Genomic DNA, 21,370 nt, shown 5'->3' with positions numbered 1-21,370 from the left:
AATTTTATCTCGTAATCTTCCTGCAACAACTGCTAAAATTTTGAGATCCATCTCCTTTGAAAGAGCAAGTGACAAGATTTTTTTAACATTTGTTTCAGAGAGTGATCTTGTTTGTAAAGCTTTAATGCGTTCTTTATGTTGATTTAAGATCTTGTAATTACTATCCTTTAAATTCTTTCCAAAATTAAGTTTTAATCCCATATTTTGTTTAAATTTAGCGGGATTAAAAGATTTAGCTTGAGAAACATTCTCAATTGTTCCTCTGTCACATTTATATCGTGAACACACTCCTTTCCAGCTAAGCTTCCCAGTAATGAGGAGATCATGGATATCCTTCCTTCGAAATCTTCTCTTTTCAGGACTCTCAGATCTACTTTCAGTTGAGGCCTTTACTGTTGAACGACCTCTTTCCATTTATTTGATTCCTAAATAATTCGGCTTTTTGTCTTCCAGTGAAATGATCACACTTCACTGTAATTATGTTACGTGGATTATGAAATGATCCTCTATTTATCAATCAGGTCTTTCCAAGCCAATAATAACACATTAATACAATCATTTGCGAACGAATCTAAGTTTTTAGGCCTGAAAGCTAAACAAGTTTGGGACAAGGGAGACTGGGGTTAATTAACTCACTTTGCTTTGAAGGCATTTTTTAACTTGATGCCAGCAGGTGTTGGTTCACAAAACAATATATCCTCTTTCTTCAGTTTATAATTTGGAAGATGATTCTCCTGAATACATTCTAGCATATAACTGGCTATTCCAAGTCGTCTATGGGATTTTCTAATCCAAACGCATTCTAAACTCACTCTACTGAAGTCTATTCCCTCTATGTCCGAGACAGAGATAAAGCCAATAAGCGCAAGTTTACTACTTTCAATAGCTATATACATTTTATCAAGTACACATGTGCTAGTTCCAAGGATATGGTCTATATTTTGTTCTTTAAACCGAATTAAAGCTGTAAAAGCAATCTTATTCAAAGCTGCTTCTGATACAGAAAAAACCTGTACTTGAGCCATTTTCTTTGCTGAAGTAAAATAATTGGATAACGTATCTCTAAAATTGAATTGATACTCTCCTATCTCTAAGAAATTACTCACAATATAAGCACAAAGTTTATTATTTTTTTTGAATCCTTTCAACGGTTTTTTCTTTCCCATTATATATCACTGCTACGTGGTTTTGATTACTGTATCAACATAGTTGTTGACCTGTTGCTGGATAAACAGACCATCTATTTCACCATTTCGGATACAAAAGCTTAAAAACATCAAAGATACCATTATAATAATAGGTGGTGTTACTGCATTCCCTAACTGTTGAGAACTTTTCATTTCATTTGGGTGAAGAATAAAATTATCTGGAAAACCCATAAGACGACTTAGTTCTCTTGGTGTGAACCATCTTGGTCTAAATTCAATGCTTGTTTCTTTATTTTGCTTAGATTCAAGACATTTATTAAGCTGAGCTCTAGACAGAGGAGACACAAATTGAGCAGCATTCTTTAGTGAGGTCCTATAATTGGCTATGATTGTATCCACAGTCTTATCATCAGAGCAGACAATTCTTCTTGTTAATCCAATATTGCCCAATTTCTTAACTTGTTTAGATCTCTTCACATTCTTCCACTTTTCTTTTGATAATTTGTAGTAGTCCAAGAAAGGATTTCCTACAGAGTCTTCAAGAATATCCTTCAACAATAGCCTTTTTAGCTCAATTGAAGGACTAACAAGGTTGAGATTCTCTAGAGGGGTCCTTCTACTCCCTACAAAATATACTCTATTTCTAAACTGAGGTAGAGCAATTTGGCTATTTATGAGCTGACCTTGAACATAATATCCACATGACTTAAGGTTCTCTATAACAAATTTCATAGATTCTCCATTGTTCATAGTAAGCAAACCTTTCACATTTTCTAGAAGAAAATATTCTGGTTTAAAGAAGTTTAGAAACTTTTCAATTTGAAAGAAAAGATTCCCATCTTTGCCATTTAAACCATTCTGTTCACCAAGCGTACTAAAATCTTGGCAAGGAAAACCAGCTGTTAAAATATCAAAGTTTGGTATTTTCTCTAAGGTTGCCTTCAAGACATCGTGATAAGGTTCTTCTCCAAAATTAGCCAAATAAGTCAATCTAGCGTTCTTATCCTTCTCACAGGACCACACACATTGACATCCAATGCTTTCTAAAGCTACTCGAAAACCACCAATCCCTGCAAATAGCTCTATGAACTTTAAGTTCTTTAATTGGTCAACAAACTCTTCATTCATTCAGGAACAGGATCAGGATCAGCAAGGATTCTGAAACTCAAGTTTCATTGGTTAACGGAAGTGATTCCTGATCTTAAGAAAGATTTAAAAGATGATAAGATTATTCTGACTCTGAACTGAGATATCTTTACAAGAGTTAGACATTGTATTGTTATGTCATTACAGAATGATACTGCTAAAATTTAATTGAAATATTTTCATTTAATTTATCATCAATCTTAACCTTTGGTTTCCTATCTTATCTTGTCAGGACAGACAGATAGTGTTGATATATTCTTCAATAAGTTAATAGAAATTAAGACAAGATTGTTATTTTATTTATTACTTGAAGAGACAGATAAGATTATCTTAGTAGTTGTGAACGTGCACCCAACCAAATTACATTTCAAAGTTGTCTGTTTGTTGCATAGTTCTATACATGAGATAAAAGCTTTTAAGATTTTCAGGTTGGTTATTCTTAATAGCTTTAAAGTTACGTTCAATTGCTGTTGCACTTCTTACTGGAAAATTTTTATTGAGCGTAGAATCTCTTTCTAGTCTTGTAAAAATATCATAGATCTGTCTCCAAGCTGCACCTTGGCGTCTATATCCTTTTACTCTTCTAGGGAATAAAGAGCCAGTATCAAGGAATTTTTCAGAGACTGCTCCTACTAAGAAGCAGTTCTCTATATTTGACCAAACGTTTCTTCTCAGAGCGTTTTCTTCTAACAGAGGCGGCAAAGGTTTAATCTCTTGTTGTAGTCTCTTTCTTATCTGTTCTTCAGTTAAATCAACACTGGAGTCTTCAAAAATTCCTTTAGTCAAAACTTCAAGGGAAGAAATTTCCTCAAATCTCTTAAGCCTCTTCTCAAAAATTCTATTAGGAGAACCTCTATTTTCTTCCTTTATATTTCTATATCTTGTTATTAATGCTTCTATTGTACGTCTTGCTCTTAAATTATCTGGAAGATAAAAATCTTGAAAAGCGTGAAAAAGAGCATATACGCTTCTTAAGAAGTCCTCTTTATTAGGTGAGAACGACTTACCGTTAGTAATGAACTTAAGGAAAAATATTCCAACAAGAATACTTTCTTGATCAATTCCCCATCGATTGGATCTCGGAATAGACACGTTAGCTAGCTCTTGCATTTTATTAATCTCGGAGTTTGTGTATACTACTTCTATAGACATTTATGGTCCAATGAAAACAAACGAAATAAAAATTTAAATACCGCATCCAAAAAATTATTAGAAAATAAATATGAAAATGAAGGCATTTTATATATAAGAAGAAAGCCAGTTTTAAGTTTTTTATATAAAATTATTTTCAACAAGACCCAATTAATTCTGAAGTCAGCACAGTAGAAGAACACAAACTAATGATGTTACGCATACTTTATTAAATGGATGAAAAACATTGTATTATTTGTAATTTATCATTTATTCCGAAGCAAACAAGGCATAAGCATTGTTATAATGATAGATGTATAGAAAAATATATGATTAATTGTATAATATGTAAAATTTCTCCAAAAATTGGAAAGAAATTTTGTTTAAGTTGTAAACAGTTAATTAATGTTTTTAATGGAATATCAAAAGAAAATAGACCAATTTGCCCTGATTGGATAGATCAATATTCATGTAATGGATCATTGTATTGTTTTTATGATCATACAGTACTTAAAGACCAATTATATCTCTCTAAACTTAGTCTTTGTGCTCAAGTTCCTAAGACTCATCTTGAAAGGTTTTCGACATATTTCACGGAAAAATTGGGTTATAAAGTGATAGCTGTAGATGATAGCTATATTCATCCAGAATTAATTTCAAGGTCAAACTCTAGCTTTATATATTTCTCAATAGTAACAGAAGTTAATTATTTTGATGTGTTTTCTAGAATATTCCAAGATTTTATTTTAAAGAGATACATTCAAAACGTCTTCTGCTTCCAAAAGGCTTTCTTATCCTTCTTCAATGTAACTGAATACCTTTATGAAATGTTTTCTAAATTTGATTCTCTTGTTATAAGGATTAATTGTCCTCAAGCTATTTATCGTGAGAAATTAAAGAAATATTTTGAAAGCAGCTTAAAAAAAGTAAGTTTTCTTGAATTAGGAACAAGAATTCAAATGAATTTAAATCAGAAAGCATATCTTTTACATTTTAATGTTACTTTTAAAGGTATTCTGTTACTCGGTATTTCAAAACTTACTATATCTGATATCCTGGCAGTAAACGAAATAAAATTCAAGTATTCCACTTTAAAACCTCCTTGGCCTTCAAGAGCAAAGCTTAAAATAGAAGAAGTGTTTGTGCGTTATAATCTTTTTGATATATTTACTGAAAATGTTAAATATCTTAATGTATTAGACATTGGAGCAAGTCCTGGAGGTTGGTCTTTTTTTCTAGCAAAATATTTTGGAAAAGTGTTAGCTGTTGATCCAGGAGAGTTAGCAACTCCAATTCCTCCAAATGTAATCTATTTCAAAACTAAGATTGAAGATTTATCTGTTGATATCAATATATCAATTGTTGTTTGTGATATGAATGCTTCTTTAAACGTTGTTATGGATTTACATTGAGTCACAATTTAAAGATAATTGGCCAACATTATTGGTAATTACAGCCAAAAAATTTAAAGGAAACTCTGATAAGAAAAGTAAAACAACATTTAAAGAGTTAATATTGATTACTCTTGAGAGGCTAAGAACGATATTCACCACTGTATTCCAAGTGCATCTTATGAGCAATAAAAAGCATGAACGGACAATAGCTGCGTATCGGTAGTATTGAAAAGTGACAATATTTATTGCTGGGTTTCTGTTGAATTCACATTTAACTTCTATTGGCATCGGAGTTGGAGCCAAAGTTGCACAATCTACTTGTTAAATCAATAGTTAAATATCATTTTACTTGGTAATTGACTAGCAATTATGGCTGATACAATTCCTTGGAGTAAAGGGGAGCCTGAAATGATTTTTACCAAAAATAATGTTCTTGATGAAGGTGCTTTTGGTACTGTCTGTAAAGGCAATTTGAAACATGGAAATAAGGAGGAGGTTGCAATTAAGTTAATGCCATTTACTGAAGAAGTACTTGATGAATTAAGGAGTGAAATAAACTTTCTTAAAGAGTTTAATTCTCCTTTTGTTGTTCGTTATTATGGAACTTGGCTAAGCAAACAAAATGACCAAATATGGATTGTTATGGAGCTTGCAGAGTTAGGTTCTATTGAAGGTATTATGATATTTTGTGAATATAGCTTTTCTGAATCCCAATTGTCCGCGTTATTTGCCCGTATTCTTCTTGGTATAGATTACATTCACTCGAAAGGACTTGTACACCAGGATATAAAAGCAAAGAATATTCTGCTAACAAGAATGGGAGAAGTTAAATTGGCAGATTTTGGGGGTGGCAGCATCTGTTACGAATGTGAACAATAATAGAGGAACTGTATCTGGCTCGCCACATTGGGTAGTTTCCTTTAACTTTTTATTTTTTTAGATGGCTCCAGAAATCCTAACTGGATCGGAAATCACTCAGAAATGTGATATTTGGAGTTGTGGAATAACGATGTTAGAACTAACTGAAGGGGCACCACCTTTAGCAGATATTCCACCAATTAATGTTATCTCGGTTATTCCAGAGAGAGAAGCACCAACGTTTAGTATTCCTAGTCGTTAAGTAAGAGTGCCAAAGCTTTTCTCTCTCGTATGTGTGAGAAGGACCCTGAGAAACGTCGAACTGCAGCTCGATTAATGAAGCATCCATTTATTAAAGAAGAAGTCTCAAAAGCTTTAGCAGGAGATCATCAACTTCTTCCCAAGTTCTAGCAGAGGAATGTTATGAAACAATACAAGAAGCTAGAGATGAACTTGAAGAAGAGGAGGAAGAATATCATAGTGTTATTGAAGAAGAGTATAGTACCGAATATGAAACAGATAGTGAGGATGACATTATTATTGGAGGAGGACCGAAGCCAGTTAAATGGAAGGCAAATCGACCTGATAGTACCAGTTTTGCTAGTGTTGTGGTGGATGAATCAAAATTAGAGGAAGATTCTGTAGCATCAAAGAAACCGAGTAGTAGACGAAAGAAACCAAGAAGAACTAGAATGACTAGAATTAAGAAAAAGAAACACACGAGTCAAAGTAATTTTGGTAAAGGAAAACCTAGTGCTAAATTGACGATGCTAATGCAACGCAACAAATTGGAAATTAATATGGATTATGTACAGGCCAGTACACAAGATAGTAAAACCAAACAAAAGGCAGAAGACTTGCTTCAAAAAATTATGGGGCTTACAAATAGAAAGCAGCTTTAACAGTTCTTAACTACCATTTGCTTCCAAAAAGTATTGCGTAATGAATCTTTGATTTGTAAAAGCTCACAAAGTTTAGTAGCTTCTACTGTTTTCCCTTTTTGGACGTACATCTTTATCAATAAGCCCATTAGAGGGACAGAATATTTTTCTTCTGCTATTAGAACTTTGTGGAGATTTTCAGCTTTGAACTCTAAAGTCTCAGTTGCTCTAAAAGTGCCTTCACCAAACTTGTTACTAATTCCAATAAGGTAGTTTACGACAGCATCGTTAGATTTTACTTTTTCTAGTTGTTCAAATGCATATCTCGTTTCTGCTTCTGCTACTAATCTTTTCTCTTGATCTGAAAATGAGTTCCAATCTTTAAAAACAACAAAGAATCTGTGATTCCAAGCAGAGTTATTCCTTACGTCTTCTTCTATTAGTTCTTCTGTAAATTTCAATTCATTTTCAAATTGATCAAATTTTTGTATATACCATTGTCTATGTGCCCATGCATGATAATTTTTACCATCTTCTTTAAATATTTTGGCTAGAAACTCTTCATCTTTATCAGCAATATTCAAAGCTCTAAGAGTGCTCTTCTATGATACCAAATTTGATAATTTTTAGGAGTTTCCATAGCTTTAGCAGTAGTATATATTAATTCTTTATTTAAATCTGAATTTAATGCCTTCAAACAAACACGTCGATAATACCAAGCAGAGTAATTGGCTGGGTTTTCTCAATGATATATTCTGTTAATTTCAAAGCTCTCTCTGAGCATTCTTTCCTTTGAATAAGGACATTAAAATACCCTAATAACCCCATAAACTCATTTGAATATTGAATTTCACACCCAGAATCAGTAGATGCTGTTAAATAGACTGGTTTAACATCTTGAAAGGTTTTTTTCGCCCACTCCATTTTTATATTTTAATAGTGATAAATAGTAATGGAAGTGGAGGACGACGAAAAGAAAAAAAACGTTTTAAAAAGGGAATTATGGAGTATTGGACCAGATGACGAGCCGATTTATGTGCCTATATCTTCTTTTGAAGATAAGTTATCAAATTCAATTAATGACTCTATTCAAAAGCAGCTTCGTACTCTGACTATTGAAAATAAAGATGAAGATGAACAAGATGATATTGTTGATATCAAAGATCAACAAATATGGCCATTTGATGATGCTTATATGAATATTATAACAGCTTCTCATCATTTAAGACAACTTATTAATGTTTCAGTCTTACTTGAAGAAGATAAAAAGTTTGTTTTAGCCAATGTATTGAAAGAGAATCCTCAGAAACAGTTTTTAGCAATAGGAAACATTATTACAGTTAAGAAGATTCATGAAGCATTAGATAACTCTCATAATCTTTTAAAAGAAAAATTAGAGTCATTTAAAACTGATCTACTTGTCCAAAAAGAGATTTTTTTTATGTTAGATACTCTAAAACGTCGATGGAGAATTCAAAGACTACCGGGAGGCTATTGCATTAACTTACAGGTTTCTAATTGGTGTAATGAAAATCGATACTCTAAGAATTTTAAAGTTGAATCAGCTGTTAAATATGAAACCTTATTTCATCCTCAATTCACTGGAGATAAAAATAACCACTTTCAGATCCATTCATGTCTCTCTTTGCTCAAGAAAAGAAATATCAGCTAGGAAAGCTTGGTTTAGTGCAGATAAGAATTACAGTAATTGTTCCTGATTCTGAACCTACTAGTTCAATAGTTGCCAAGTATAACTTCAGTGAAAATGAAACAGATATTGACGTTGTTCTTCTTAGTCTTCAAGAGCATGAATTTATGGAAGAAATGTGGTGGAAACTTATTAATGGTTGTTCTTTTGGTGATAATTTGTTTTTACTTCTAATGAAAAAGTAAAATGTTGTGATAAAAGAATTGTAAGAGAGATTACTGATAAACTTATTGTTGTTGACTTTAGTGATACTTTAAGGTTAAAAATAGAGAAAATTAATGCTGAAAGTAGTCAACAAAAAGGATTTTCAGAAGGTATATTATCAAAACTATTCTCAATATTTTTAAAATCAACATTAAGACAAGAACATAAAAATCAAATACTTGACAATATCAGTAATCTTTCAGAATACAATCCAATTTCAAAAGAAAATAAATATCTTTCTCTTCTTGATAAGTTAGTGAGATATCATGAAGCATTAGAAACTCAGAAGATAATAAGTTTACAATTTGAGAAGATATTACAAGATATTAGTCTTTCTAATATTCAATATACAAAGAAGTTTGATATAGATTTATTAAAAACAGTCAATCATCTATATTTTGAAGAGTCTGGAATTACTCTTGATATTTATACATTAGATGCTGAATATCTCAAAATAGATAATATTCACAGTAAAAAGAGAACAGAACTTAATAATTGGTTTATATCACTTAATACTAAGATTAAGAAAGACCAAAATAAAGCAATTAATTGATTTGTGTTGCGAAGCCCCTTGAAAATAGTTGAAATGTTTGTTTTAACATTACTGGCTAAGCCTGGAGCAGGAAAGGGAACTATCAGCAAACTACTTGTCAAAGATTTTAAATTTAATCATTTATCTACTGGAGATTTATTAAGACATGAAATTAGTTTGGCATCGGATCTTGGTAATAAAGGTATGAAACTTCAATATTATAATATCTCTTAGTTCAAGACTTTATCAATAGAGGCACTCTTGTTCCAGATGAATTGATATCTGACATTGTACTTGAGAAATAAAAAAACTAACTCATTCTGGAACTGTTAACAAAAGGATCTTGCTTGATGGGTTTCCTAGAACAATCAACCAAGCCCATATACTTGAAAAGAACATGAAAACTGCCAACATCAAACAAGATTTAGTTGCGTCATTAGAAGTACCAAGCGATGAAATTGTTGAGAGACTGAGTGATAGATGGGTACACGAAGACTCTGGTAGAGTATACAGTTATAGCTTTAATCCTCCTAAAGAAAAGGGAAAGGACGATGAGACTGGCGAGGAACTTATAAGAAGAAGTGACGATGAGCCACAGACAATTGCAAAGAGATTGACCACGTTTGATTTAGAGACTTTTCCACTAATTGAATATTTGGAATAAATGGTGCGTTGGCAAAGTTTTCTGGAAGCTCTCATCCTGATCTCATTTCTGCTGACAAGCGAAGTATGGCCATTTACAAAGAACTTTCCGGGCATCTTGCACTTTGCTGTCTTAAATTATACATGAATGATAACATTTGGAATAAATGTCTTGCAAGACGCTATTATTTCTTTCCCGATTGTTGTAATTTCCTTGTTGCTTTTTAAGTTAACCTCTTCAAGGTTCTTAAGGACAGCCATCATGACTAAACCTGATATTTCTTGTGCCATCAGGTCACCAAAATTATTGTTTGCAAAATTTATTTCTTCTAATGCATAACATGTTTCTAAAGAGATACAAAATGCTTTTGCAATTTGTCGTTCAGAGCTGCATGTGTGAGTATTAACCTCTTCAGTCTATTTTGCTTCTTTAGCTTACTGAAGAAGTTTACTTGAAACTCATCGATCTTGGGAAAGTTTGAGAACGAAAAATTCCAGGTAACTTCCAGATCAGGGTTCTCTGATTGAATTATTTTTTGCATATTAGAGCTCAAAAGCTTAATAGCCAGATCATGGTAAGTCATTACTTTCATGAACAACTTCACTACTTTTAACTTCCTTACTGTTAACTATCTCCTTTGTCTCCATTGCCTTCATTAAAGATTGATTAATTATCGAGTAAGCTGAGTTAGCCATATTTTTCATATGCTTAATTACTCGACTGTCTACTGTGTTCCTTGCCTCCGTTTTTTGCAAGCCATTCGAATCACAAAAAAAATTAACTTTTCCTTCATTGTTTTCTTGTAACTCTACATCCATATTTGATATATAATTACTGACATTAATTTTATATTTACCACCCAATTGATGTAGAATATTAGTAGAATGCCTGCTAATTTTATAAGATATGCTAAAATTAACCTCTACCAGTACATCATACATCTGCTTTTGAGAAGGTTCTAGAGTAAACACTTCCCCAAATACTTCAATAAGCGTTGGAGTTAAAGACACTTTGTCATTTAATGTATATTTAGTGCCGCATAATGATTTTGAGAGTGTTTCTCGAAGACTACTAATTGAATTCTTCTTTTTAGACATGGATAAATAAATAACGGATATATTTTGAAATGCTTATCAGAATTAAAGCTAATGATGACCTTCTTCACCTTCTGGCCACTCCACAATCATTGGTGGTTCTTCAAATTGATGCAATGGAGGTGGACTTGAAAGCACAAACTCTAATGATAAAGCAGTATGTGTTACTTTATAAGCACCCCAAGGTGTTCTTTCATATCCTACATCTTCATATCCAAGCTCTCTAAGTCTTCTTTTATGACCATTCAAATCTTCTAATGACATATTTTCTGTATCGATTCTATATAATAGTCATAAAAGCTATAACATACCCTTCTTTGTTTTAAGGAATTCAAGTAACTCTTCATCAGTAGCAGGTTGCTGAATTTGATACTCCTCACTAAAAATTATATATTTCATAAATTAAGGTTACCCAAAACAACGTACTTGACTTCGGAGGTTAACAAGCGATGTAGCTTTCATAAAATTGCCTAAAAAGATTAATTAAAAAAAAAAGCTGTATTTGGAACTATAAAGTTAATTAATACGAACTTACTTGTCTTAATCATACTTCTAGCTTGTTTCCGCATCATATTCATTACTAACATTTTCTAACAAGTTTCTCAAAGGTTGCTTAGATCAATTTAATGTTCCTTTCTGACTTCTCTCTTTAAATCCAATCGTCGTATATACTTACTGTTACGTGGAAAATAAACTTTTAAAAAAATTGTAACACAAATTTGAAAATTCTTCTTGTTCTAAAAGAAATCCATCATGGCCATGTATTGTTTCAATAATTTTATGTTGACTATTATTAAATACTTTTGAAAGTTTCTCTTGCTCTGAAATAGGATAGAGAATATCAGAAGACAGTGAAATGATGAGTGTTGGAACATTTGCAGTTTGTGAATCAACTTTTAAATCATGACTATCCATAGTCGCTAGTAATTGATAGGTAAGAAAAAGCATTAAATCTATTAAGAAAGATATCACTTTGATGACAAAAGTAACTTTTCAGTTCATTTGATTTTCTTGTAAATTTCTCTCCATAACTTTGATGTGATCTGTAACTAAGGAGTGCAATGTTTCGTGCTAGAGCAAGACCTTTTCTTAGATCGGAAGCACTCATAATAGCTTGCCTTTGAAATTCTGAGAGAGCTTGTTGCCATGGATGAAGATAGCTTCCACAACCAGCAATTATTAAACTCTTCACTGTGACACCTGAAGATATAAAATTACAACACAATTGTTGGGCAACCATTCCTCCTAAAGAGCCTCCAATAATAGATTTAATGGTAACTAAATTAAAAAGCTGATTAATTGCTTTCACTTGTAATCTTGCTTGATCATTTATAGTTAATTTTGAATAGAAACTTTCAAGAAAAGATTGAAAATTAGAAAAGTCATTTGGGTTTGTTGGATTATTTGGTGTTCCTAGTAGATTAAAGCAAATAATAAATTCCTTTTCAATATCTAATAATATTTCTTTATTACTGTTTGATATAAATAATTTTGACCACCACTTGTGCACACAACTATTTCCGGTCAAAGCATGACAAATCATAATAACATTATCTTTTTTATCATTCATATTACCATAAGCATGATATTTCAGTTCACGTTATCAATAATAACCCCACAATCTAATTTAAAATTCTTAATTTCAACAATTTTCTCTTCAACAGCTAATTGTTTACTTTGTTGGTCTTCAAAAACATATTCATCTTCCATATCTGTTACGCGTTTCTAATAGAATGGATGGAAAGAGGAAATTAGATCAAAGTGCAATAGCTGCTGCTAAAAGGATAGCTTTAGAACGTGCTAAAGCTATTTCATTTAATATAGATAAAACAAAAGAATCAAATAATACTGATGCTTCTATATTTGAGAAAAAAGTTTATATTCCTAAAAGTACTTCTGGAATTAATTATGTTGGTTTATTAATAGGTCCTAGAGCTAAAACATTAAGAGAATTACAACTAAAATTAAATTGTTCAATACAAATTTGTGGTAAAGGACTTGCTAAAGCTGGAAGAGATTATAATGATGATCCACACGTTTTTATTACTGGAAGTAAAGAAGAGGTTGTTAATAATGCAGAGAAATATATAGCTTCACTATTCTCTGATCCAAGCAAAATTGAGGAACTTAAACAAAGTCAAATGAATGATCTTGATCTTCAAGGGAGAAGTCGTGGCATGGATGGTTTTGGTTCAACTGGAAAAATGACGAAAGTTATTCAAGTTCCAAATGATATGGCAGGAGCTGTTATTGGAAAAGGAGGTGACCAAATAAAGGCCTTTATTACTCAGAGTGGGGCACATATTCAAATTGATAATAGTGCTGAGAATAAAGCAAAAGAAATGAGAGATTTAACGGTCCAAGGGTCTCCAGAAGAGATCAAACTTGCTGAAAAACTGATAAATGACTTCATTGTAGACAAAAGAGGTTCATTGGGAAGTACAGGAGTATTAGCCTCTGCCATGAGTTACCCATTACGTCTTAAACTAGAGGTTCCTAACAATAAGGTTGGTCTTATAATTGGGCGTGCTGGGAAGACAATTCATCAAATACAGAACAACTTTAGATGCAAAATTGACATTCCTCAGGTTCCTGATGCAGCTAATTCAGAGGTTCGTACGTTGACTTTAGGGGCTTATACGGATCCTGAATTAGAAGGAGCAAAGAATGATGTATTCAGTATCATAACATACGGTACAACTGTTTCTTCTTCTGCAGAAGGACCAAGTGGTAGTTTTAGCATGCCGGTTGCATCTTCAATGGCAACTTATGCTTCTTATCAACAGCAAGAGGAAGAACAGAAGAAGGCGGTTAGAGCAAATGAGAAGCAAGAAGAACAAATAACGCAAAAATATACCCAGAAAAATTGGCAAGAGTGGAGAGAGTATTATTTGAAACTGGGTCATCCAGATATTGGCCCGGATGCTCCACAGGAACTAAGAGCAGCAGACTACTTTCATTGAACTTAATGTGAAAAGTTGAACTCATTTTCACTTGCTTTTTTAAAAGTGGTGATAAATGTCTTGGCATTAATTTTGTCGTCTGCTGTAATATCCACAGCTACAACCCTAAAGAATTTAAAGAAATTGTAATCAAAGCATACCGTGCTCCTTGATCAAAACCAAGAGGACCCCCAGCACCTTCCCAGTTAAATGGAGGAGTATAGCCACTGCATCTACCATATCCCAAATAAATGCCATCTCTTTTAAATATTGCATCACTGTGGTGACTAAATATAGAAAAACATGTGAAAGCTTACTCATGTCCGCAAAAGGTAGCTAATACTCGACCACTTTCTTTAAACTTTTCAAAAATTCCTGAATTTAACTTTGAGCATCCAACTACTCTATCATAGCCAAAAAACTTAAGTATAAACTTTCCAACTTTGTTATTTATAAACCATGGAATAAGTCCCCCTGCAGAAGCAGCTTCAAAAAGACCATTAAGTCCACTAACAGGAATAAGTCCTCCGTATTCTGGTAAAGGAATATGAAAATAAACAAGCCCTTTAGTATATTCCATATCACTTTGTAATTTAGAGCTCAACTTTACAAAGTCCTTAACAACTTCCTCTTCAAAGGTTTCGTAGCGAATTTTTTTATCCTGATGGTTTCCACCAGAATCCAAAATCCAAAAGCGTACTCTTTTATAGTTACCTTTAGATAAAGTAAATGTGAAATTAAAGGTATCTATATTTTGTATGAGACAGCCTGGTAAATTGAATACTTTCAGTAAGTCTTTTCTCTTCCAAGGTGAATGATCATCGTCATGATTTCCAGGTAAAAATATCCAAGGAATCCCAGCTGAAATAAGAGGTTGTATAAGATCTTCAAATGAATTAAGAAAGCTATCTTGTTCTAACTCAGAATGGGGTCTTCCATCAATGATATCTCCACTAAAAATAGCAATATCAACTTGAGGATTAATTTTTAAGACATGAGAGATCAATTTGATGTTTTCTTCACTAGAATAACCTTCTTTATCAAAATCTACTACTCTATTACGAGCATTAAAAGTTTTAACTCCTCTAGGAAAATGATGAATGTCTGTAAATTGAGCAATTAAAATATTGTCTTCATTACCGCCTTCTAGCTCAAAATTTCCGCAATCAATCATTATTTACTGTTACGTGTAGGAAATTAAAGAAAATAAAGAAAAAAGTCAGTTTCCGTAAAACTGAATATTCACTATGGCTTTTGAAGAAAAACGATTTAAATTAGTTGTTTTAGGTACTACTGGAGTAGGAAAAACATGTTTGACACTAAGATTTGCAAAAGGAGTCTTTGATGAAGAGCAATTGCCCACAATTGGTGCTGCATACATGACGAAACAAGTTTCTTTGCCTGTTTCTAATAATACAACTGAAGAAACAGGTACTATTATCAACAAGAACTTCTTATTTGAAATCTGGGATACAGCAGGACAAGAAAGATATGAAGCAATTACTCCTCTTTATTATCGTTCTTCAGAAGCGGCAATAATCGTATTTGATCTGACTTCTAGTCATAGTTTTGAAAAAGCCAAGCAATGGTTAGAAAGGTTGAAGAAGGAACGACCTGATCCTAAGATGCCTATTTGTTTAGCTGGTAATAAATGTGATATATTTGATGATTTTAAAAAGAAACAAGAAAAACTTGAGGCAGAAGGAAATAATTTTGAACTTGACATTGACTTAGTAAACGAGCAGGACGTGGGAGGCTTTTGTTAAAGAAAAAAATCTAAAATATTTCAAAACTTCAGCTAAGTCAGGCTTGAATGTAACGGAATTATTCAATCATTTAGCAATAAATTTGCCATCAAAAGAGATTTCTTCACCGGGGAAACGCTAATTCTGTTAATGTGGAAAATACAAATATTGGTGAACAAGTATTTGGCTGCTGTTAGTGAGGAGCTTTAATTGTAAATATCATTTAGCAAATATTTTCAAGTTTTTTACTTTTTGTTTCTTCTATCAAAACAAGTAAACTTGTAACTTTCCCAGGAAATTTCTTTAAAAAAGACTACTGATTTCAGTAAGAGAAGTATCTAAGTCTTCCTTACAATTAAGATATTCTTTTAACTCATTCCATATAAATTTATTATCAATAGTCATATTTGGTATTTTAATATTTCTTCTATACAATTTAATAGATGTTTTAGGTTATTATTAATAAGATAAGTTGAATAAGCAGCCAATAGATCAATATTTCTTGACTTAATAAGACTAGATATGTCTTCAAAATAAGGAAAGAGATTATTTAAACTTTTCATTACATCTGTTGTACTATTTAATGATCTCATAAATAACAATTCCATAACAAAAATTCTAAACCGCTCAGTTCAATATCTTGATGTTTGAAATTTTCTTGCAATTCGTAAGTCAAATAATCAAACCCAAAAGATTGTCTTAGCCAAATTGTATATTTATCATTATAAACGCCCAAAGAAAGAGCATTATATACCCCCGATAGATTTATTACTTCTCTCATTGGGACAAATACCTTGTTTCCATTTATTTCTAGAATTTTCCACTCATAAATCATTTTTAACGGATAAATAGTCTTGAAATACTTTTTCAAACGCAGGAAAATTATTTTTTCCAAAGCCAGGATAATATATAGCAAAGATAACGATATCAAATCGTTCTTTGTATTTTTCAAGAGCCCTTCTATAGATAGAAGCTATATTTGGAGCATAATTTAAGAAAGCACCACAGCCAAAAGCGCCTAAAATGACATGTCTGATATTATGCTTCATTAAAGTCAATAGTTGTGATTCAATTTTCTGAAAAGTATACTGATATTTCTCTTTTTCAGAAAGACCTTTTAGTTCACGATGTCTTAAATCTAATGCAGCACTTCTGAATTCATAAAATGGAAAGATTTCTTCTGCTGGATATAATTGATACCATTCACTTGGTTCTTTGCAAGAGTCTTCTCCACTTTTAATACAAAACCTAGGAATAGAGTCAAAATAGCACTCTCCTTCTAAACTTTCAATAATATTTTTCTCCTTCTTGCCATACCTAACTCTCTTAATATTTGCTTGAGAATAGTCGCCTTTAACCAAATTATTTGGATGACTAAAATGACAGTCTGTGCGCCGAAACATATTCTCTTCTTGGGCAGGATATCCAGCAAGATAATGACCACCAAGATATGTTGAACTTGCCATATTCAAGCAAGCAAATATTTCCCCATAATTCTTAGAAGCATCCCTTGTAACCTCTCCCCAGTCTTCGTTTTTTACAAAATTTTCATTCCTGAAGAGCCCTGTGTCTGACTCTTCTTTTCTCTCATTTCCTTCCATCTATGCAAATTTTTCAATGCAATATTACGGTAATTATCCCTTTCATCTTTATTCCACAGTACTTCAATTGTATTAAAAGCCACATCTTTTCTCAACCTGTTGTTCATTTTTCTTCTGTCCAATATGGGCAACAACTGAATATCATTGTGTTGAAGCACTAACGAGTTTGCTTATGCAAGGCTATTTATAAATAAACATTTACCTTAACCTGAAATATCACAATAAGCATTAAATATGATCAAAATAAGCGCTATTTGTTGTATATTTGAACGCCATGATTACAACTTCAGAAATAATTACAAACTTTAGTTTTTAGAGTTGAACAGATATTATTCTAGGAAAAGCAAAGAACAACATTTTTTTTTGAAGAGTTTTATATTCAAGACAGAAAGTAAACTCTGATATTTATCTAAAAATAGCAGAGAAGAACAAAATCATGTGGCAATTAGCGCACTTAATGAGCGATTTTAGAAACCGTTTAAAAATCAAAGAAAAACACCAGAAGAAGATTAGATGTTTATAAAGAGGTTGTTCTTGATGGATTCAAATCATATGCTACTAGAACTGTAGTTAATGACTTCGATCCTAAGTTTAATGCCATTACCGGTTTGAATGGGTCTGGTAAATCCAACATTCTGGACTCTATTTGTTTCGTCCTTGGGATAACCCAGCTCAGTCAAGTCAGAGTTTCAAGTCTTCAAGGTCTTGTATATAAAAAATGGACAATCTGGAATTACTAAAGCAAGTGTTAGTATATTATTTGACAATTCTGATAAATCTCAATCCCCTTTTGGCTATGAAAATGAAGATGAAATTATTGTAACAAGGATTATAGTGATTGGAGGCAAAAACAAATATCTAATAAATGGAAAAACTTCTCAAGCTAGTCGAGTACAAAATTTATTTCATTCGGTTCAATTGAATGTCAATAATCCTCATTTTCTAATAATGCAAGGAAGAATTACTAAAGTCCTTAATATGAAGCCAAGTGAGATTCTTGGAATGGTTGAAGAAGCTGCTGGAACAAGAATGTATCAATTAAAAAAAGAGCAAGCAGAGAAAATTATGAAAAAGAAACAAATTGAATTGGATGAAAGTATAAAAGTATTGACGCAGGAGGTGACCCCAAAACTTGAAAAACTTAGACAGGAAAAGCGAGATTATTTAAAATTTTCTTCAGTTCAGGAAGAAATAGAGAGGAGTGAGAAGTTTTGCGCAGCATTTACGTATTATACTAATGAGGAAAAACAAGAAGAGTTACACAAGCAGATTACCGGTTTTGTTTCAAATAAAGAAGAACTAGAAGAAAGAATAATCGATGCTGAAGCAAACAAGAAGAATTTAGAAAAAGAAGCAAAGAGATTAATTTCTGGAAGAATCTTAAACAAAAAGAACAGATTACTGCTTTAAAACAACAGGAAGAGAAAACTGGTAAAGCCTTGGTAAAGAATAATACCCAGTTGGATAATGCAAAAAAAGGAACATTTGAGGTCTATTGAAGCTCAAACGAAATTGATAAAACAAGAAAACTCATTAAAAGAAAGCATATTGGAATTAAAAGAATCTTCGAAAGGACTTGAAATAACATTTCAGGCTGCAGAAAATGGAGTTGAGGATGCGCGCAAGTTACATAAACAGAAACAAGACAACCTTCAGGCTGCAAGTGCAGGCTTACAAATAGCAGAAAATGGAGAAGAGGCACTAACCCTTACGGATGCTCTTACTAAGGCAAAGTGTCAACTAGAAACTACCAAGTCATCTAATAAAGAATTAAATCTAAAAAGTAAGCATGCTAGTGGTGAGCTCAAAGAAGTTAAGCACGCTTTGAGTAACAGTAAAGTTGAAAATGACAACAATTCAAAAGAATTAAAAGTCATTAGAGGTACTGTAAACAGTATCCGGCAGGAAATAGTAGATATTGCCTCGAATGTTAACGTTTCTGTTGCCCCTAAAACAGACGGAGAAGAAGTGAGTAAACTTCTACAAGATGCAATTAAAGATTGCGAAGAGGAACGGATTCAACAAGAACAGAATGTTGCTCTCAAGAAAAATGAATTCGGAGAAATAGCTAGTAAGCTCTCTTCAGCAAGAGTAGTTTACGATAAACGGAATGTAAGTTTTGATAAGAGAGAAGTGAAGGGCATCGTTGCTGAACTAATAACCATAATAAATCCTGAGTTTACCCAAGCGATTGAGGCTGTTGGTGGTAATAAGTTATATAATCTTGTTGTTACTAACGATAGTGTCGGAAAGGAACTTTTGCAAAAAGGGCGTTTAAAGCGAAGAGTAACAATTTTGCCAATTAATAGAATTAAAAGTCGCAAGATACCAGATAAAGCTCTTCAGATTGCACAGGATATTGCTAAATCGAAAGGAAGTGATATTCATCTTGCTCTCAATCTTGTAAATTTTGACAAAGAAGTCTCAAATGTTATGCAGTTCATATTTGGGCAAACGCTCATATGCAAAGACATATCCGTAGCCCGTAAAGTGGCTTATGATAATCGTGTCAGAATGAGAGTTGTTACTCTTGAAGGAGACGTAGTAGACCCAAGCGGAATAATGTCTGGTGGATCACGGCAAAAAAGGTGGTCGATATTAAAAAATTACACTCTTTATTATCAGCTGGAAAAGGCAAGAGATGAAAGCATGAGTTTATTGCAAGCAAAGAAGAATCAACTTTATGATCTGAAGAAAGCTCTCTCTACTGTTGATAAAGCTACACTTAAGTTGTCTAAACAACAAAAACAATTATCAGTTTTGGAAGCACATTTTTTAACAAGTGAAGTTGGACAGCTTGAACAACAAAGAGAGCAATTAAAGGTGAAACTTGACCAATATAAATCGTCTTTGATTAAGAATAATGAGACTATTAAGAAATTGGAAAGTGATATCAAAGGTTTTGAGGAGCAGAAACACGATAAAGATGCCTCACAGAAAAGTGCTCTAAAGGAAGCAGAAAAGCAACTGAAAGAAGCAAAAAAAACGCTTAAGCAAAAAGAAAAACAGTATCAGAAAGATAGAAAATTCTACGAACAGAATAAACAGGAGCTAAAACGTTGTCAAGAGGATCTGAAAGTTATTTACAAAGAGAAAGAGTCTCTTGAAAACACTTTGGAAGAAGAATCAAGTCAAATTAAAGATAAGGAAGATTTAGTAGAGACCCTTAAATCAGAGTATGCCGACGCTAAAGCAATTTTAGAAGAAAAACAAGTAGAGTTAGCTTCAGATCAAGCAGAAATTGGAAGGATATCAAAAGACATAGCTGAGGCAGAGGAGACTATAACATCTGTTAAGCTAGATTTAAAGAAAAAAAGTGGGGAACAAGAGAGGCTCAAAGCTAATATGAAGGAAATGAAGAAGTCTATCTCAAAACTGCTTAAAGAACACACTTGGATTCCAAGTGAAAAGCATAAATTTGGTACTGTTGGTAGTAATTACGAGTTCAGTGGTAGCAATATAGAGTCAGCAAGAGCAAGGCTTAATAGTTTACAAGAAAACAAAGGTGACCTCTCTCGTAAAATTAACAAAAGAGTTATGGGCATGATAGAAAGAGCGGAGTCGGAGTTTAGAGACTTAAACAATAAAAGAAAAATAATAGAGAAAGATAAAGCTTCTTTAGAACGAACCATAAAGAATTTAGATGGACAGAAAAATCGGACTCTTTATAACACTTACAAGAAGGTTAACAAAGATTTTGGTTCTATATTCTCTACTCTCTTAAGAGGTGCAGAAGCAAAACTGGTCCCTTTTAAAAAGGGCGCTTCAAAAAAGACTTCCAAAGATAGTGAAAGTGAGGAAAGTGATGTCGAAGATAACTTGAGTACAGTTCTCGAAGGTTTGGAAGTTAAAGTTGCATTCTCTCGAGGAGTATGGAAAGAAAGTCTCAGTGAACTAAGTGGTGGACAGAGGAGTTTATTAGCTCTTAGCTTGATATTGAGTTTCTTGCTATTTAAACCTGCTCCAATGTATATTCTTGATGAGGTTGATGCAGCCCTTGATCTCTCGCATACACAAAATATTGGGCTGATGCTTAGGAAACATTTTAAACAAAGTCAGTTTATAGTTGTCAGTTTAAAAGAAGGTATGTTCAACAACGCAAATGTAATATTCAGGACCAAGTTTGTCGATGGAGTTAGCACAGTAAGAAGGACAATAGGCCATAATAGGAAGGTGATTGCAGACAAAGAAGATGATAGTAATAAAGAGAATTCTGCGGTTCCCAATATTGTTGCTTGAGCATAACATAGCTATTTACTGTACTTTAACCGATTACTTCTTCGAAGCTTGGGGTGTAACTTAATTGTTGACTTAGGTTTTTCATCTTCTTCCTCACTACTTGA

The 21,370-nt window shown here is 32.7% G+C and overlaps 3 protein-coding genes and 1 pseudogene across 3 annotated transcripts; all 4 read left to right on the top strand.

The window, feature by feature from the left end:
- Positions 1 to 9,056: 9,056 nt before the first annotated feature.
- Positions 9,057 to 9,666, top strand: LOC145432796 (adenylate kinase-like). Its single transcript, XM_080309606.1, has 2 exons — positions 9,057 to 9,204; positions 9,380 to 9,666. Exons 1-2 carry the CDS (start codon positions 9,057 to 9,059, stop codon positions 9,664 to 9,666), a joined length of 435 nt encoding a protein of 144 aa, XP_080165732.1.
- A 5,262-nt stretch (positions 9,667 to 14,928) lies between these two features.
- Positions 14,929 to 15,447, top strand: LOC145432795 (ras-related protein Rab-5B pseudogene; annotated as a pseudogene).
- Positions 15,448 to 16,805: 1,358 nt separating this feature from the next.
- On the top strand, positions 16,806 to 18,437 carry LOC145432794 (structural maintenance of chromosomes protein 2-like). The gene is given in 3 exon segments (XM_080309605.1): positions 16,806 to 16,811; positions 17,519 to 17,740; positions 17,742 to 18,437. Coding segments are annotated over 3 exon segments (924 nt in total).
- Positions 18,438 to 18,494: 57 nt separating this feature from the next.
- On the top strand, positions 18,495 to 21,266 carry LOC145432793 (uncharacterized). Its single transcript, XM_080309604.1, has one exon. It carries the CDS (start codon positions 18,495 to 18,497, stop codon positions 21,264 to 21,266), a length of 2,772 nt encoding a protein of 923 aa, XP_080165730.1.
- The last annotated feature ends 104 nt before the right edge of the window (positions 21,267 to 21,370 follow it).

This window comes from Botryllus schlosseri, unplaced genomic scaffold, assembly GCF_051294905.1.
Source record: "Botryllus schlosseri isolate E-star unplaced genomic scaffold, Bs_hap1 Bs171a, whole genome shotgun sequence".
NCBI classification, from domain to species: Eukaryota; Metazoa; Chordata; class Ascidiacea; order Stolidobranchia; family Styelidae; genus Botryllus; species Botryllus schlosseri.
The sequence above is the reverse complement of the archived record's forward strand: the minus strand, read 5'-3'. Positions and strand labels throughout refer to the sequence as shown.

Bases quoted from the DNA above. Each gene is read 5' to 3' on its own strand.
- LOC145432796 (XM_080309606.1), top strand. From the start codon at position 9,057: ATGTTTGTTTTAACATTACTGGCTAAGCCTGGAGCAGGAAAGGGAACT. The intron at 9,205-9,379 runs GTATGAAACTTC...CAATCAACCAAG, and splicing joins ATCGGATCTTGGTAATAAAG to CCCATATACTTGAAAAGAAC.
- LOC145432793 (XM_080309604.1), top strand. From the start codon at position 18,495: ATGCAAAAAAAGGAACATTTGAGGTCTATTGAAGCTCAAACGAAATTG.